The sequence below is a fragment of the Ailuropoda melanoleuca genome, chromosome 20 (assembly GCF_002007445.2).
Source record: "Ailuropoda melanoleuca isolate Jingjing chromosome 20, ASM200744v2, whole genome shotgun sequence".
NCBI classification, from domain to species: domain Eukaryota; kingdom Metazoa; phylum Chordata; class Mammalia; order Carnivora; family Ursidae; genus Ailuropoda; species Ailuropoda melanoleuca.
In genome coordinates, this window is record NC_048237.1 from 10,771,370 (window position 1) to 10,791,520 (window position 20,151).

Genomic DNA, 20,151 nt, shown 5'->3' on the forward strand with positions numbered 1-20,151 from the left:
TTTTCTATAGATAAACCTCTATTCCCAGGACTTTGCAAGTGATATTGCTTAATAAACTCCTGGATCTGGAATAAATAGGAGGAACACAAATTGTAAGACCTCTTAATGGTTTTGCCCATTTAGAGAACCAGAAGTTCGACTGGAACATTCCATTCATGCTGTTCTTTTTGACCTTCTTTAGGTTTTCAAAAGATGCAACTTTTTAAAGGAAATTAAAGGAATCTAGAGGTAGCTATATCCTATCTCTGTTGGGTTGTTTTATAGAATTCAGGTTCATTCATCCCTACACTACCCAACACTTTAGTTGGTAATGTGTTTCTCATCTCTAATAAAAACCCACTTTGTAACCTAAAAGTTTAAGAAAATCTTAGAAATGCAATCCTGGGAGACCTAGTTCAATTAAAGCCATACAAGTACAGAAGGAAATTAATTCTGTTGTACGTTACTTCCTACAATTGGAATCTTGATTCTTTCATCATTATCATCTTCATCATCATCATCATCATCATCTTTTCTGCAGCCTCTTTTACTTTCTCTGTGTGTATTGTACTGAAATAAATAACCTGCTTCCAAGAATTAAAAAAAAAAAAGCAACCCAAAAACCCAGCACCAATTAATTCCACTTGTTTCTTGAAAGGGGTGTGTGTAGGTGTGTGCAATTATTTATATAGAGCTTCAGGTTTAGGCCAAATTCTGCACCAGTGAAGCAAGTTGATGAATGAAAGACCCTCACACAAATTAATTTAATTGAGAATTATCTTTGGAGTTGCAGTCTCTCTATTGGAACCTCATGGACTACTCACCATCCTTTTGGTTTCAGTCAAATATTCTTAGATTTTATCTAAATCCATTTCTAATTTATCACTTTATCAAAGACAGGAACATTTGTGCCTTTTAAAAAAAGTACCAGACAGTTTTTCTAGAAAAACAACAACAAATGGTTAATTAACTTGAGCATTACTGGCTGCTGAGCTATCATCAGAGAGGGCATTTGACCAAATAATTCTCCTGCCAGTTACATTACTCTATACACATATCATTTCTTTCAAAGATAACTTTTTACTTATATAAATACCCCAGTGCCCTTCCTCTTGGAGACTTTCCATACTTTCTTGCCCCCAGGAGATGTTTTATGTTTGAGCTTAAATCTTGAGGAAATGGAGATTTTATTGAAAATATTGACAGAATTTAATCCACAACAGAAGGGAGTGAATGAGGGCAGACCAAATAGCACTTCTTTAATATGTAAAATTTAAAGACGGAAGTGAACAGTTTTCTAAAGGATCTTGTCAGATAGTCCCAGGAATTGACATACAAAAAAATTTCAGCAATTACAATAAATTTAAGAGATGTACGGGAGGAGAGAGTTAAGGAGGGGGAAGGACAATATTACAAAATTTCATCTTTTTCCTATGGAAAATCTCCACTGCGACTACTAATTGAGCAAAGGATTTGTTCTTTTAGTTGCTGCTGTAAGTTTTCTACTTCCTGAGACTTGCATTTGTAACGCCACAAAGGCAGCACTTGGTCAGAAAACGACTGTGTCACGGGAGACAAGTCCAAGTTATAGGCGTCACTCGGGCTAAGCTCCTGACGGCACGCCCAGATGGCACAATTCCTGCAGCTAGTGTGAGCCCCCCCGGGTTTGGGACTCTCAGAGAAAATCTGTGCTGCTAAAAGTTGAAGTCAACCAGAGAGTTACAAAGAGAGCTTTTCTGAAAGACTAGTTCAATTATTTATTAGCACTCTCGGAGTCCAGTGTCAGGCAAGATAGTAGTTGAAATTAATACACTATTTGATTAGACTGATTGATTGTTTCTACAGCTGAAGATTTTAACATTCATTAGCCATACTAACTGGTCATTAGTACTTCCTTTATCAGCAAGCAAAGAATAAACAGAAATCCTAATAAAAATTCATCACAGTGAATGTACTCCATACCTAAGTGAATATGATGACTGCCAGTGTTCTAGATTAACCGCTGTAACATTGGCAGCATGAAAGATTTCTGTCATAAAATTTAAAAATATCCCTTAATTAATGTTTACTTTGTAACTGGACTCTTTTAAACTTAAGTAGGCTATACAGATAATCTCTTACATATCCAGTATAATAAAGTGCTAATGGGTATTTTATACTTAATGAGGTTGTGTGGTGTCCTTTAACTACTAGTTCTAGGAAGGACCGAGGCTTCTTGGGAAAGTTTTGTTAATATGTTGCTGGTGAAGCCGTTTGCCCGCTACTGAGGAATAAAAGCATCATGGACTGTTTTTCATCAGGCCGTTAAAATAATTCTGAATTGTGAGGGGGGAATGAAACATGAGAGACTATGGACTATGGGAAACAAACTGGGGACTTCAGAGGGGAGGGGGTGGGGGAAGGGGATGGACTGGTGGTGGGTAGTAAGGAGGGCACGTATTGCATGGTGCACTGGGTGTTATACGCAACTAATGAAGCATCAAACTTTACATCAGAATCAGGGGATGTACTGTATGGTGATTAACATAATATAATAAAATAAAATTAATTATAAAAAAAAATAAATAATTCTGAATTGTAATGCAAATATGCTGACCTATTATATTGTGTGACATCTCTCTCTACCTACCATGTGGTCAATCCCTTATGGTTTTTAGGACAAATTGAAAGGAATGATAAGGAGAGAAGGTAGGCAGAGAGAACCCTTTATGAATCGACCCAAGGCCACTCTAGAGCAACGCTACAAGTATTAAGAATTACAGCTACCTTATATTGACTGCCTCCTCAACCTTCACAAGCATTAGCTTATTAGTATTCAGAATTATCTCGAAGGATGAATAGTGCTAGCCGCCTTGAACAAGTGAACGAAGAGATCGGTACTCAGAGAGGTTAAACAACTTGCCCAAGGCTATGCAGCTGGTAGGCAGCAAAGTCAACATTTTAACCACTCCGCATAGTTCAAGAGCCCAGCCTGACTACCCTGCATATACGTAAGCTGAGCTGCAGAGTTCTAGTTGAGTTTCTGTCTGTAGGTGAGCCTGTCAGGGCCCGCATATCTCTATCACCTCTCTTGACTCTAGCATGAATCCAGACAGCTGGACAGCAAGTGAGGATGGTGGGGGAATCTGGACAGAGTCCAGGAGCCTATTCAACTACTGTGTCCCAGAATAATGTGTCAAGCTCCACCTAACCCAAGTTAAAACCAGGACATTCAAGGAAAGATCAAGGATCCCAACTGTGCTGGCAGAGTGCAGTGTAAGAGAATCTGGGCTGAGTCAAACCTGAGAGTCAGGAAAGTCTCAGATAGTTGTTATTCTAGGGCTAGAGGTGGGCTGGAGGGGAGGGTTCCTGCTTATAATAAATAGGGGTAGGACTGACAACAGTGAGGCAAGTGAGCAAGATCAAAGTAGAGTCTCTGTTGGAGGAAGAGACTGGGGAAGCGAGAGAGACTCAGAGAACCAGGGCCCAAGACTCAGGGTCCAGTAAAATGGAGGTGAGGAAACCAATCAAGTGTTGTTTATCTTGGGTCTTTGGGTGAACAGGGCCAAATTCTGAAAAGGAAGGCAGAAGAAAAGATAGACAAGCAAGGGTCTCTGACCGTGAATGGCTCTACAGGTGGCTGTAAGTCTATTCTACTTTCCCAAGGCAAAGGCTGCTTCAAGTGGAAAGCCCAGGCATAGAAAAGAGGGAGTCTGCCATTTGTGGCTACAGATGGTATCCCACTACGGACTGCAGAACTAAGAGTATTAGTGTGAATATGCCTTCAAGATGTCTTTTTACCTTCATTTACCTGACAGTTTTATCTTCGCCCAATCCCAGTTAAACATGTAGAAGAATCAATAGGAAATGGTTAATTCCAAAAATTACAACTTGACTGTAATAATCTTACATTTTAATCTACGTTATTGCCGTCAGTGACAAATTACTATTGATAGAAAAACCCATTTCAATAATTTTGGATGTTATTCCAGAGAAAAATAGAGCTGATAATTATGCTATCTTTCAAACCCATGCTTGGGGCAAATTTCTTTCCTGACTCTTCCAAGAGATTTTGAATAGATAAAATGTTCATGCTTGTGTGTTTCCTAATTCTTCTTTTTTTTTTTTTTTTTTCCCTCTTCCTCCTACACAGGAGACTTTGAATGTGATTGATCCTGGCTTGATGGATCTAAATGGCACGAGTGAGGATGCCCTGGAATGGGATGAAACTGACATAAGTAACAAGTTAATTAGTTTGAATGAAGACTCAAATGACCTTGATCAAGAACCCCAACCTGTCATGCCTTCCTCAAAGCTTGAAGAGATAGGTAGTGAGGACCCTGGTTATGAAGAAGAGGCAGGTGACCATGGGGGATCTCAGTATGCCTCAAGTATCACTGCCCCCTCCAGTCCACACATTTACCAAGTGTACAGCCTCCACAATGTTGAACTCTATGAGGACAACCACATGCCATTTCTGAAAAACAGTCCGAAGTTCACCGGCGTGACACAGCCTAGTGTTTTAACAAAGAGTCTTAGTAAAGACTCTTCGTTTTCATCTACCAAATCTTTGCCAGACCTTGTAGGAGGTTCCAGTTTGGTGAAGCCCTGCCCGTGCCATGGAGGCGACATGAGCCAGAATTCAGGCAGTGAGAGTGGAATCGTGAGTGAAGGAGACACTGAAACCACTACCAACTCCGAAATGTGCTTGCTCAATGTGGCGGATGGGTCCCCAAGTAACCCTGAAACTGAACATCTGGACCCACAAATGGGAGATGCAGTTAACGTGTTAAAGCAAAAATTTAAAGATGAGGAGGAACACATTAAGCTTCCAAATAGCTCTCAGTCATCCATTTCACCAGTGGGTTGTGCAAATGGAAAAGCTGGAGATTTAAACAGTGTTACCAAATATACCCCTGATTGTTTGGGAGAAGAATTACAAGGAAAACATGATGTGTTTACATTTTATGATTACTCATACCTCCAAGGCTCAAAACTCAAATTACCAATGATAATGAAACAGTCACAAAGTGAAAAAGCACATGTGGAGGATCCCCTGCTTCATGGTTTTTATTTTGATAAAAAGTCCTGCAAATCTAAACATCAGGCTTCAGAGTTACAACCAGATGCACCTCCCCATGAAAGGCTTTTGGCAAGTGCTTCCCATGAAATGGATCGAAATTCATATAAAAGTGGTGATGTAGAGAAGACATTCACTGGCATGCAGAACGGTAGACAGCTATCCCTGTTATCCCACAGCTCATCTGTTGAGTCCCTTTCTCCAGGGGGTGACTTATTTGGATTGGGCATCCTTAAAAATGGTGGTGACAGCCTCCAGCGAAGCACTTCTTTAGAAAGTTGGTTGACATCTTATAAAAGCAATGAGGATCTTTTTAGCTGTCACAGCTCTGGGGACATAAGTGTGAGCAGTGGCTCGGTTGGTGAACTGAGTAAAAGAACACTGGATCTCCTGAATCGTTTGGAGAATATCCAGAGCCCTTCAGAGCAAAAGATAAAGCGAAGTGTTTCTGATATGACTCTCCAAAGCAGTTCCCAAAAGATGTCCTTTACTGGCCAGCTATCATTGGACATAGCATCTTCAATCAATGAAGATTCGCCAGCATCTCTTACAGAACTTAGCAGCAGTGATGAGCTCTCTCTTTGCTCAGAGGATATTGTATTACACAAGAACAAGATCCCGGAATCAAATGCATCATTCAGGAAGCGGTTGACTCGGTCGGTGGCTGATGAAAGCGACGTCAATGTCAGCATGATTGTTAATGTCTCTTGCACCTCTGCTTGCACTGATGATGAAGATGACAGTGACCTCCTTTCTAGCTCCACCCTCACCTTGACAGAAGAAGAGCTGTGCGTCAAAGATGAGGATGACGACTCCAGTATTGCAACAGATGATGAAATTTATGAAGAATGCAACTTGATGTCAGGGCTGGACTATATAAAGAATGAACTGCAGACCTGGATCAGACCAAAGCTTTCCTTGACAAAAGAGAAGAGAAGGTGTAATCTCAGTGATGAAATAAAGGGCAGTAAGGATGTAAGTAGTAGTGAGATGACCAATCCCTCTGATACCCTGAACATCGAAGCTCTACTAAACGGCTCCATAAAACGTCTCTCTGAAAGTAATAGAAATGGTAAGAATTTATCCCACACCCATGAGTTAGGGACAAAGGGTGAAAATAAGAAAAATACTTTCAAAGTTAACAAAGACCCATATGTGGCTGACATGGAAAATGGCAATATTGAAAGCACCCCAGAAAGGCAGAAAGATAAACAGAATGGGATTTCAAAGGAATCAGAAAATCTTGGTACAACAGGGAAGAAGAATTCAGACAGTGAGCGTTGTAAGTGTAAAGTATTTATGGATAGCTCAGATGATTCAAATATTCCTGGAAATGAATTTGTTCCCCAAACTGTTAGACATCGTCTAAAGAAATGTCAAAACCACCACCATTTTGAAACTCCAACAACTGCTTTTACTCCCACCGAGAAGTCTTGCCCAGAGCTGCCTTCAGAAGCCAGAGTTATCAATAGACAGGATTCCGATATACTGAACTCTTCTAATGATGCACCAAGTGTGGCTGGAAAATCTGCTCGTTGCTGCCTAGCACTTGAACAAAACGAAACAGAGGAGAATGTTTCTGTCAGTGACAACATTTCCTGTTGTGACTGTGAGCCAGATGTTTTCCATCAGAAAGATGCTGAGGATTGTTCAGTACACGACTTTGTTAAGGAAATCATCGACATGGCTTCAACGGCCCTGAAAAGTAAATCTCAACCTGAAAATGAGGCAGCTGCTCCTACCTCGTTAACTCAGATCAAGGAGAAGGTGTTGGAACATTCTCACCGGCCCATCCAGCTGAGAAAAGGGGACTTTTATTCCTACTTATCTCTTTCATCTCATGACAGTGATTGTGGGGAGGTCAGCAGTTATGTGGAGGAGAAGAGCAGCACCCCATTGCCACTGGACGTTACCGACTCTGGCTTAGAAGACAAGGAAGACCCTGAATGCTTCTTTGAGGCCTGTGTTGAGGACGACCCGGATGGAGATGAGCCCTGCCTCTCCGGCCCTCCTCCAAATGAGCCTGCTGTTTCCGGTGAAGCCTCTGTGCCACAAGCAGCAGCAGCTGGCTCTCCGAAGTCCAGCGACACTCCTCTCCTGGCTGAGGAGGCAGACATGGTGGCTCTTTCAAGTCCTCCCCATCATGAAGAATCTGATGTCGCAAAGGGAGCGGATGGCTTACCCCAAGCTACGATCTGCGGGGAAAGCTCAGAGCTAACTACTTCCAGGCTGGGCAGTGAAAAGGAGAGTTCAGAAAACACAGGTGAATTGGAAAGGCCAGAAGAACATAATGCTGCTTCAGCCAAATCTGAAGTTCCAGAACTCTCCTCGAAGGCAAAGCAGCCAAAAGACAAGGCTGCGTTGCATCCCAACCCCAAAACTTTAACCTGTGAGGAAAATCTTCCAAATCTTCATGAAGAACAACATAAAAATATGCATAGGTAGAGTGCAACCCTCTCCACGCATGAAATCATCTCATTGAAAGGTATGTACGCTCCTCATGCTTTCATACATGTTCTTAATGTATTTCTAACATATATTTAATATATATCTATATGTATTTCAACTACGAGTTTGAGTCAACAGTGCCACGATAGGAGAGAAGACTAGTCAGCAGGACTGGTCATGGCAGACATTTCACTGAATAAGACATTTAGGTGGAAGAGACATTGCCAACAATGCAAGTAACTGTGAGGCAAAGGGAGAGAGACAGTCACAAGCATCATTTTTAATGACATTATCTTTACGACAGCATTCTGGCAGAATACAAAATTTGAGGAAGCAGAGAATAATTTAGGACTTCACATTCTGCCAGTGAGGGAGGAAAAAGGTTCTCCCAATTGCAAGTATCCCCTCTGATCAAAATGCGTGCGGAGTGACAGGGCTCCCCACTTCAGTTTCCTGCATGCAGAGCTGCCCGCTCCCTCCGGTGCCTGGAAATGAGCAATGATTAGGTTAAAGGCTGCATCTCCTGCTCTGGGCCTTCCTTTTATGCTTCTGTCTCATGTAACTATCATCACATTTGCTTCCCCAGTGGAAGGCTGTGCTGTCCCCGCTCCTACTCACGGCCAAGGCTGAGGATTCAAATAGGAGGGAAAGTTGATATTAAAGAAGAGGCTCGTTCACCCGCACAGACCGAAAACAGGCCCAGGGAGCAAACGCGGAGAGAGTACATGACAAGTTAATGGCGTTTTGATAAAAACAGAATTTTTGAATTTTGCCTGAAGGCGACAGGCTGATTTCCATCAAAATTTTTGAGGAAGTCATTCCACTCTTCATATTTAATAAGACAGCTATTGATTGATAATTCGGAGATGATAATATAGCTCGAAAAGTGACACAAAAATTCTGTTATTTTCCGTTTCTGAGCCCCAGTGATGAATATACTTTCTCAATCAAGTCTAAAGAAGAAAATTTGAGCTTTTGAATGTGAGAGTTGTATTTCACCAAAGTATGAGGTGCCGAATGCCATCTCCACCCCCCACTCCAGAAGCTTAATGCCGTAACCTAAACTCGTGCTATAGGAAATGAATTACAGAAGCAATCTACCCTAATTTGTTAACTTATTCAAATAACAGTTATTATACTTAACTATGCTAAAGATTATCTTTTTTGTGGCAGATTGTTTATTTTTTGATGAGCCTAATTACTGATTTTCTAAAAGTAATTTACATTTATTACAAATACATCTTTTAAAATGTGACAGATAAATGTTGTTCCCATAATGTATTATGAAAAAAGTTACTATTTAAAAACACATTATTTAATTTGAAAGATGAATGGCAAACATCATTATTTTTTTCCTGCAACACCTGTGCCCTAAGCTCATTAAAATGTGTGATTCTGTGTAGAGCTGCTAGAAATGGGGAGGGGGGGAATCTATACCATATATATACCCTAAAAATAAACTCGGTATGCAAAATTGAAGAAAGACATCCTACTTACTAATATAGCTCAACTAATTTCCTATGTTTCAGACTCAATTTACAATTGGCTGCAAGTGAGAACAAAAGTAGGAGAGAGAGAAATGTATTTTCTGTGAAACATGTCCACCCTATAATCACATTCTCCATCAGTATGCAGTAAAACTGACCATTAAGGGAGAGTAACTGCAATTCCATAAGCCTCTTCTAAGCAAGTTCTATTAGTACCCAATGTACTGCTGGCTCTGCCGAACTCCACGGAAGGGCTGGTGGAGCCTGGCTGATTTTTGTTTTCTGCAAGGGGATAAAGGCTTGAAAGCAACACCCCTCAGAGCATGATATGGTGTGACTGGGACCCTCAAGTCACCAGTCATGCCGAGATCCAGAGCTCCAGCGGCAGTGGCCCTGGAGAAGCTCCTGGGTCGCACCCTTCCCTTTTAGATACTCTGGGAGTTCCTTCTGTTCCATGATGTAGCTAGAGAATCGAAATATAAATGTTAAGCAGCTCCATCTTTGGACCTGGGCAAGTGAACGTGCTGTGGGATCCACGCAGCCCTCACATTTCACAGGCACGACAGTGCAAAACTATCAGCTAGCCCACCCGACAGTTGGAGAGATTTTGTTGAGCACCCAAGAGGTGGTTCCTGGCCCCATCTCAGGCAGTGGGAGCCGCAGCCAGATTGTACTTCTGCAGAACTCACATCGCCCCCAAGTGACTTGTGATCCGCCAAGGGCCATTTAAATAGCCATATTCACTGGTCCTATTCAGTTTTTTCAGTATCATGCAGACCAGAGATCTGGATGCCTAAATTTTTCACCCGTCGTTAGGACTGGGTACCTGGGCATAAATATTTACACTTTGTTAAAATACTACCAACCAGGACAAATTATTTAATCTCAAAAGGTTGACAAGCCTTTGGTGTTAAATATCAGGAATGCATAGTAAAGTTATTTGGTAAATATGAGACTTTGTGTCTATAAAAGCTTAACTGTTGTCATTGTACTTTCTACAAGATTCAAAAGAGGGGGGAAAAACTGTACTTTTTAAAGCAGTTTCAAAACCATCAGTTGGGGTGCCCTAGCAAGATAATAAAATACACTGAGTTCAGTTTGCTGGGCTTTTTTCCCCCCAGAAATAAGTTCTCAGATGATGAAGTTATGTCTTCTGGAAGAGCTACAACTTAGAACAGCAGCTACAGCTTGCAACTGTACCAAGAATTTTTTTTTTCAAGATATTTTGAGGTTTTTCATTTACTGTTCTAATTAAAAACCCGCTGAAACTGTTGAACTTTTAAACATGATCTAACACAGGATGCGTTTGCACTGATTTCTAGGCACACTGCTGTGCTTTTCACTATTTTCATTTATGTGCTATGTTTCTACCAAAATAGAGAGGTCAGTTATAACAAATCACATCAAAGGAAAGGTAACTGGATAGATCCAGATATTTCTGCCTAATTTGGAAGAAGCACATAATGTATGTCTGGAGTGCCTCCTAGGACCTGCCTAAGAGATGTACTTTGCACTAATCTTTTTGCTGTATTCTGACAGTTATTTCTTCATAATCCTCATCATAAGCCTCTGATCTTTGGTGAATGATTTAACCGTAAACTTCAGGCTGGACAAATCCTGTGGTATAAAAATTTAACTCATCACATGCAGCCAGTGTGTACTTTTTCTTTTTGGTTTACTCTGGTTTTCAGTTCTGTTTTACTGTGCATGTTGTATGTGTGTGTGCACGTGTGTGTGGGGGGGGCTGTATTTACTTAGGATGCATGTATTTCCTTCAGAACTTTTTAGCCCCTTTGCTTTTCCTGCTTTATTGGTCTGCAAATGTGATTGTTGGTAGCTCACAGATTTTAGATTTTCAGCAATTACTTGTGTTTATGCATGCTCAAGTACACACATACACAGTAAAATTGTTTCCACTCAGTTTTTACAACCTGAGAAAACTTTAAGAGCAAACATTTCTCATGTATACAACATAAATTCATATTCTGTTAGTTGGATTGACACTAAGTGTTTAATATGATCCAAAGCTGGCCAAGCAGTTTTAAAAAAAACTACTCCTGGTAATAGTGTATTAATTTTTCGCTAAACAATGCAAGTGTAATCGCATCAAATTTACCTTTAAAATCACTTTAGTAAGTCACGGTTCTGGTGGATGTGAAATGCTTTTTAATTATCCATCAGTTCTGAATAACTAGCCCTGCCATGCTAAATAACAAAGATTTTGTTGGTCATCACCCATCTCTCTTTCTCTCTCTCTGTCTCTCTCTCTCTCTCACACACACCCCAGATCTGTGCTTCAATCAGTTTTGCCTGCCCCTTTCCAAGTGGGCCAAGTTGAAAGAATTGATTAGCCAGAGAGAATTTAAATCGGCATTTAGTAAGACCAGCTTTGCCTCACCTAAGGATTCCTTACTCAGTGTCCATATTTCAAGTGAGTCGTGTCCTTGGCATTTGAACAATGCACCATGCTCTTTCTTGAGTTACTGCAGTATTTGACTGTACCAAATTTTGTCCATCTGTTCCTGTCTATCTCTCCCTGTTCTTGAGAACTGGCCTTCTCTCCCCAACTTCCTGTGACTTCAGCCAAGCCACATTTGCTAAAGTCTTTCTGGCTCATAAACAGGTTTCATGATTATAGAGAAAGAGAAAGACAGAGAATGAGAATATTTAGTTCTAGAAAGGCAATAAAGCAACCTGACGTCAGACATCAGAGCGCAGTTTAAACCTAGACAAGCAAACGCCTGTTTTATTTGAGAGCTGGTCAGAGGGCCTGAAGTAATTGCATACTATACTGCCTATCCCTGGAATTCAGCTTTTCCTAACATCCAGCTTATTGCTTTCAGCCCCTTAGAAATAGGCAGAACTGACTGAGTTTGGAACAAATTTGTATCTGAGCCATCAAGATGTGCAGAAATAATTGAATCATTCTAATTTGCACAGGGTGTCTGCACCTTAAATGAAATGCGTTCATATTCGAGCTAGAAGCTCAGATTATATCCTTTTACCGGCAAGGGGTGAAATATTTGGAATTATAACAAAGCTATGAATATGTCACCACTATATAATAGTGGAATTGTTCAGTTCCCATGGTCACACACACAGTCCCCAAGGGAAAGGTTAAACCACCTGAGGGTCCAGGTTCCCAGGCTGTGAATCACTGGAGATACTTGGCTGCATCGCTTGGCTCCGGCAGCCTCACAGTCTCATGGTGATTTGAAGCTATCTTGAGGGTTCAAAACTGAGTTCACAACCAAAAGAGTAGATGATATCCAGAGAAAAGGTCAAACCTGATGATTTTTCTTGTTTTCTTTATAACCATGTCTTTAAAAAAAAAAAAAACCAATATTTTTCAATTGATTCTGAAATATTTTTGTCAGTAATGTGAACCTTGGGCTATTAAAATCACTATGTTTTATGTATCCTGTTATTCCAGAGTATCTTCAGGTAGTTCCAACATGGCAGGCTTCCTCAAAGGGCTCAGGTTTGCAAATGAAACAGACATTTCTGATACCTTTTCTTATCACTTCTTTTGTTTCTTGTAGATAAGCCTGGCTGTAACTCAGGGGTGGTCTCCTAGTCCCACCCTGGGCTAGTCTGTGGTTTCATCACGTCACTGCCATTTGTTCCGTTGACCTCTCCCAAGATGACTCTTCCCTCCGAATGCGATTTGTCCACATGAACCTTGTGATCTGGATTGTGCACTGGTTTTCTTTAGGTGATTGTCTTTGAAGTTCTCTGCAAAGCTGCTTGTTTTCCCACGGATTCCTGTCCCGAGCTACCTCTACCAACCCCGCCTCTCCAGCGAGACTTTTCCGTTTGCCGCCTCCCTCCCCATCTACTCTTTAAAATTCTGCAGTCCACCAAATCAATGGTCCATTAAATTCACCTGTCTGGAATGACCCCCCCCGCCGGTACTTGACCAATTTCATGTTTCAATCTGGATTTTTTTTTGTTTTTTATGGTATGATCCCTATGTTTATTGAAAGAGATTTACCTAAAAAGCCAACATTTGATTTGATTGCAGCATACAGAAGAAACACTGGTCCTTCTTTCAAAATTAAGCAACTTGTAAAAGCGCCATTTTATTTATTTTATTTAAAAAATAATTATCTATGCAGCACTTCAAGAAACAACTATATGGTGTTGTATATTATAAACTAGTGACATTCTACTATTAAATTATGTACAACATTTTTGTTTTTTATGCTTCTTGAGGTGGTAATGAGAAAAAAGTTTTTTAAAAAAGTGTGCCTTGCTGTATTTCTTATACCATTTATTAAAAAGCTGCTTTCATGGTAAAATTATGTTGGTTTGAGAGGAGGAAATAGCAAGGTTAAGATGTGTGAATAATTTCTGTATATATGTATAACCAAGTACAAACATTGATGTATAATGACAGTATAAAATGCTTTCATGTTTATGATGTCTAGTGATGTGGAAAATATAAGCCTTAAACCATTAGATTGCATGGTAATTAAAATTGGCATAATAAACATAGTTTATTGGGGGAAAAGGAAAATCAGTGATCTCTTCTACCTGTGTTCTTTAGCAAATTATTACATCTGATTCTGGAAAAACTAGAACACGTAGTAGCTTCCAAAATATCCATATTGCATAAGAGGCTTAAAATTACTTAAACTATACATGAAGCCTTCATAATTTTCAAAATCTTTCGATCACTGTAAAGATCTTGGAACACAAATGATTAAATGCCAGTTCCCCTAAACCAATAAGAACCTATCCTAGATTTTTTATTTCTACTTATCATTAATGGTTTAATATTGGATTTCAGGCTACCTAGTTGGTCTCATATTTATTTTATGTAATTCTTTTGAATGCATTTGCTAGAAAGATGGTAGTAAAGTCTAGAAAATTTGACTATTTTCACTTAGACTATAGATTTCAGGTGTATTTATTTTGTTTTAAAAGAAATTAGCTGAGAAATATTCCATCTGGTCTTTATTGCTCCTCTTAAATGCAGTTTTTAATTTATATCTTAACACCTACTAAAGTGCCTGATACACAGTAGGTATTCAATAAAAATTTACTGAATTTAAGTATTGAATTAGGCAGTATGGGCGACGTGTACCTTTTCATTTTGAGAGACCTACACTAAAACCTAAACAACTAGGAAAATAGGTAATGCAATCATTCATTCAATTGCTAGATGATTAACACCTTTTATCTGCAAGGACTATTCTAGATGTGGGGGATGCACAGATGAACAAAGGCCCTGCCCTTAGGAAGCCTACCTACAGCACAGATGCGGTGAATATACAAGTGAGATGCAGTAGTGTCCTGCAGGCAAGGAAGAGAGCAAAGTGGCAAAAGGGGCACAAAGCAGAAGTAGCAAAGAGGGTTAAGGCGGAAGAGAAGTGCTAGAAGGGAACAGAAAGTTAGACAATAGAAAATGAGTGGAGTTTTATTGCAGGGGTAGTGGGCAAAAGGTAAACTGGGAGACTGAATGAGGAGTCTTTGAAAAAGTTAAGTTGGAGCTTTGGTATGTAATATGGTAGGTAGTAAGGAAACTGTGTAGTCTTTCTTTTGCACCTGATTTTACTTATCATTAGAACATTAGTACAACACCAAGAACATTTAAAAAATACTAGTCTGTAATTTTACCATTTTAATAACTATTTGTATTGTTACGTCTCTTCTAATCTTTTCCATACATATTTCTAAATTGATTAATCATTCTAGGCTTTTGAATAGGTAATAGTTCAAAAGTTTTAGGCAGACATCTAGTAGTGGTGGTCAAGATGATTACAGGAGGAAGAGATTAGAGATAAATGGCTCATTAGGAGACAGCTGTAGAAAATAAGCTAGGCTTGAAATAACAGAGGACACGGGGAGAGTGGCCCGAGATGTGGAGAAAGAACAAATCCTAGAGTCTTTGAAACACCTAAGAGCATTTGGGATCTCTGTTAAGGTATGGTATTATTTTACATATTGAGACAACCTAAACTTTCCTTGGGTAATGCCGAGGTCTACACCTGCTGGAACAAAGTGACCATGATGTTCCATTTACCTGTTATACGCTCATTGAAGACCTTAAGGTATTCAGAATATTTGTTAATTACCTACTTAATACTGAATTTGTAAAATGACTTCTATTGAACAGTACTTTTTCTGGTTAGAAGGGATGGGATAGCTTCAATCTCCTGCGTGTGGGCACTACCTCCCAGTCATCCTTGAAAATGGTCACACCAACTCTGCCTACACCTTCCAGTGAGTGATTCGTTATTTGTTAAGGCAAGCTGTCCTATGGTTGGGTGTGTCTTTGTTAGAAGGTTTTTTCTTCGGCTGCTAAAATCTACGTAGTGCTCCCTTTCCTCTGCCTTTAATTTTGCTCCCAGTTCTTGTTCTGTCCTGATGAGCTATTCAGTATTTCCACCCCTCCTTTCTCATGGCGTCCTTGAAGATAACTGAGGCCAATTACTTGTCTTCTCCCAGCTGCTGTGATTTCTGTTTTTCATTCCCTCCAACTGCCCTTCACTTGTCATGATTTTCAGATCCATTTCAACCTGAGTGAATGTTAGCAGACAGAATCCTTGAAATTGAGGAACTGTCTTTATCATCATACATGTAGAAAAATATCTGAACATTTAAGTGGTTTTCTCTAAAAATATATTCAAGATATATGTTTATTCTATCATTGTAAATTTCAATAAATAAATAAATAATCCATCATGTCCTTTAGTGGCCCAGTCTAGTGCCGGAGTCATCTTGAATCTTTTCCTTACATCAAATCCAAACCTAACCTGTTTCCATATAAAGCAGGGTCCCCTCCCCCATTTATTCATTCATTTATTCAGTCATTCAACAAGCATTGATTGAGTGGCTACTTGTGTGAGGCACTGTGTTTGGCATTAGAGATACAAAGGCAACTAGAACACAGTCTCTGCCTACAAAGGGTTTACAGTTTTCCTTGTGAAAGTGCCTTTCATGTCCTTGAACAGAGTGATCTCTCCAAATTAAATGATGACTCATTTATTTCGTTTTTCTCTCTAGTCTCTCTACATTTTCAAAACCCTAATGAACAGAAATAGTATGTGGAATTATCTGGATCTGACTAGAAGTGAAATGTTTTTTCTATTTGAAAATTTTAATTACAGAAAAAAATTTCAGATTTCTGGTCACTGAATAAATATGCATCTTACACAACAATAGAACAATCCAAATTCAGGGCTTTTGAGAATCTGAGTTTGATGATTTTGGTGTGTTTGGTTCATCCAGCCTAGGTTTTATCCATGCTAAAATTCCTAGGAACAAATTAGATGCAACTATCAAAACACACTGAAATAATCCAGCTATTTCCTATGAGTCAAATTATTTTAATTCCCAAATGAGTTTAGTAGTATTTTAGAATTTCGATGAATACCTGATTTTTCAAACATCATATAATTACTATACTTCAAATTTTTTAACTTGAACCAACTAAATTTACAACTGTCTTTTTTCTATATCTTGTTTCAATTTTTATTTTGAATAATTTCAGACCTATATAAAAGCTGAATGAATTGTACAATATTGGCATAGTCATCACTCAGATTTGTTTATTGTTAATATTTTACCCCATTAGTTTCATCTCTCTCTACACACACACACACTTTTGTGTGATTGAACCATTTGAAATTAAATTTCAGATCCTAACACTTCTCTATATGCTTCAGCCTACATCATCTGAGAACAAAAGTGTTATTCTACAAATCCACAATACCATCCTAACACCCAAGGAATGTAAAATTGATAAGACAATATCTGATAATCTATATCAAATCTATATTCAAATTTCTCCAAATGCCCTAATAATGTCCATTCGCAGTTGTTATTGTTTTAATGCCAGATCCAAACAAAAATCATTCATTGCTTTTAGTTTTCATGTCTTTTTCATTTGAACAGTTTCCCTATGCTCTTACTCTTTCTTTGGTCTTTCATAACTGACATTTCTGAGAAGTCAAGGCCAGTTTTATAGAATGGCCCACAATCTGGATGTTTCCAGTTTTTTTTTTTTTTTCATTATTCAACTCAGGGTGAACATTTTTGTCAAGTATAGTGCATAGGTGATCTTGTGTTCAATAGCTACTGTTTAATGAAGAATGAATGAGTCACTGACATTCTTGATATGTCTTGAAGTTCACAAGTTACTCTTATAGCACATGCTTTATTCGTTGAAGGCAGGGGTCAACAAACTACAGTTTGGGCTAAATTGGGCACACAGCCTTTTATTGTTTGGCCTATGAGCTAAGAATGATTTTTGCATTTTTAAATGGTTGAAAAAAAAAACAAGAGTATTTCATGACATGTGAAAATTATTTGAAATTCAAGTTTTGGTGTCCATGAATAAAGTTTTATTGGAACATAGCCACACACATTTGTTTACATATTGTCTATGGCTGCTTTTCCACTATATCTACAGAGTTAAGTAGTTGAGACAGAAACCATGTGGCATACAAAGTCTAAAATATTTACAAAAATATTTTTGGTCCAATACAGAAAAAGCTTTCCCATTTCTGGTCTACAGTGTTCTAAATTCTGACACTGTCTTCTTAGAGGTAGAGGGATTCCCATTTGCAAAATCAATGTAACATATTAGCACCTACCATCGTTATTTTTTGCTTTCTAGATTTTGTTGAGTTCTAAATTTTAGTTTCATATTACCTTTAGTAAAATAAAGTATGCCTTGTTTCATACACTTAAAGATTGTTTCACATCCACAGTCGATTTAAGGACTTAAATTTAGTTTACTTATTACAGCCTGGCTTTGATTGATTTAGAGGGTTAGTCAATTACAGACTAAGTCATTAGTTCAATCAGAACCATCAGGAAAATTGACATAACCTAAACTCACTTCAATTCACTGATAAACTGGAATCCTTTCTCTAAATGTTTTTCTAAAACATTTTTAAATCCGGGCCATTTCAAAGAGTCCGTTTTTTTGGTTTTTTGTGGTTTTTTTTTTCCAAATTTATTTCTCATCCCCAACAAAGGTAAAAATCATGATCATTGATTATGTAAGATACACTTTCATTTCCCACATGCTGGTCATAATCAACAATCTGAATTTGCCCAGGAAATAAGTATTCACCACAGACCCTGCTGTGGCCATAGGTGGGCGTTCTTATTGAATAGAAGATGTTCAGAAGGTAACCATCCGTATTAGTTTTTTCCTTAATTCACCATCAACAGCACTACTACCTCCCGTTGCCACATGCCTATGGAGGGAACACTCGAGGAAGGCTTGTTTAGCCGCTTCCTCTTCCTTAAAAAGCAACCACATACCTTTCATATAGCAATGGCCCCTAAATATGAGACTTGCCATGTAGTTGCATTTCCAAAGTAAAATAACACAATGTATGTGCAGGTCAGGCTCACATTATTACAGTTTCTCGTAGCAAAGGCATTTTGGCCGGTACCTTGAGACCATTCTGTTCCTTGATTGATGGGCCCTCACAAAGCAGAAAATATGCAAAGATTATTTGTTAATTGTATTTTGAAGTAAAACAGGGCCTACATAAAGCAACTTTTCTCCTTCTCTTTTCTGCTGTAACACACACAACTTGGAAGATGTTCACATGCGTGAGACCCTTCCAGGCTTTTACCAAGGATTCATAAACAATTTCCAGTGAGGAAAAACTCCCCCCTCCCCGCCCCGCACCTTTCTCTCCCACTCATAAAGAGGGTCATAATGCAGCTGACTGGAGTGACATTACTCTATACATAACTTTGAAGCAAACCTAATTCATACTTTAAAATATTATTTTTTTAAAGATTTTTATTTTCTTTGACAGAGAGTGAGAGCGAGCACAAGTAGGAGAGAGGGAGAAGCAGGCTGATTAGCAGGGAGGCTGATGTGGGACTCGAACACAGGACCTGGGATCATGACTTGAGTGGAAGGCAGATGCTTAATGGATTAAGCAAGCCAGATACCCTAAAAAATTATTTTTAAATATTGGTACCTTATTATTGGTTACAAATCCCTTATAACATCATGTTTAAGAGTCACTGATACTGAAGCTTGTGCTCTCTTGGTTGAAAAGAAGTACCCCAAAACCTGGGAAAGGACTTCCAAAGAAAAGAGAATCGACACCCCTGTGCATGGATGGACAGCTCTGGATGAATGATGAAGAACTCAAGCTTTCTGGTGAGTCCATTCTTTAAAAAAGTGAACTTAAGGGAAGCAAATGTAAAATGCAAAAATATTTGTCCTCACATTTACGTTGGAGAAATGGCCAATTCTGATAAGTTAGCCCAAGTAACTTCACCCCGGTTAACTACAGAGACATCAGATATGGAACATCAATGTCTTCCAGATACACACAAAACACTTTGTGTCTCCACCACAGTAGCCTCCACGTTCATCAACTTCTTAGACCATGACATTAATCTTTCTCCCTTCTACATTCATTTTATGTGGAAATTTGGAAAAAGGTTATGGATGTGTAATTTGGTATTTTTTTCCATAGCATCAAGACCTATGATAAGGTATTTTGTCAATTTAATAAAAATTAACAAATACATGATTTAATAAGAAAAAACACTAAAATTATTAAAATATTTCTTTGTCCTTATACTTTTCCTGCCATTAAAAACACATCCTAACTCCCTGTAAACAAATGGGCCATTACAGGCATAAAACAAACATTATTCAGCAAAATTTATTCAAGGACTAAAATGACAGAAGGTATTAGGAACATAAAAACGCAGAAGATCCTCTCTAAATCCCAATACTCCCTAACCGCTGGTTTATAAAAAATACTCTAAGGTTTATAGAATTAGTCTTGTTCTATTAGTTGATCAAGTTACTTACACTGTCAGCAATTCAAAACAAATAATTCCCTCTGTGTGTGTGTGTGTTTGCTTGCAAATATGTTCCATTTATTTTAAAATGTCTTTTTATATAGAAATCCAAGTTGCTGAAAATTTATCTTGTCATTAAAGTGCTGTGAAAATCAAATCAGTCTTCATATAGGTTCTCTTATCCCTGCTGATTTCAGATGACTAATGATGCTTACGGCAAGGTTTTGTAAAATGAAAGCTCCTTAACTTTTCAGGAAATAGTTCTTTTTTTTACAGTGTACACGCATTTTGGCTCTCTTCTAAATACTTTTATAACTTTCTAATTTCAGGACCACCAGTATGTCTTTCCTTGCAGACTGTATGTAGAAACATTTCTTA

General features: G+C 38.7%; 1 protein-coding gene across 6 annotated transcripts in view; it reads left to right on the forward strand.

The window, feature by feature from the left end:
* The window catches only part of AKAP6 (A-kinase anchoring protein 6), a 503,026-nt gene extending 485,667 nt beyond the window's left edge, over window positions 1–17,359 (forward strand). For 5 of the 6 annotated variants that reach the window (XM_034648359.1, XM_019798936.2, XM_019798937.2 and 2 more), the window contains 2 exons: window positions 4,112–7,523; window positions 12,516–17,359. In XM_034648359.1, the coding sequence (XP_034504250.1) occupies window positions 4,112–7,483 (3,372 nt within the window). In that variant the 3' untranslated portion in view covers window positions 7,484–7,523; window positions 12,516–17,359. The remainder of the gene's footprint in view (window positions 1–4,111; window positions 7,524–12,515) is intronic. The other variant, XM_034648361.1, reaches the window with a different exon arrangement.
* Window positions 17,360–20,151: the final 2,792 nt, after the last annotated feature.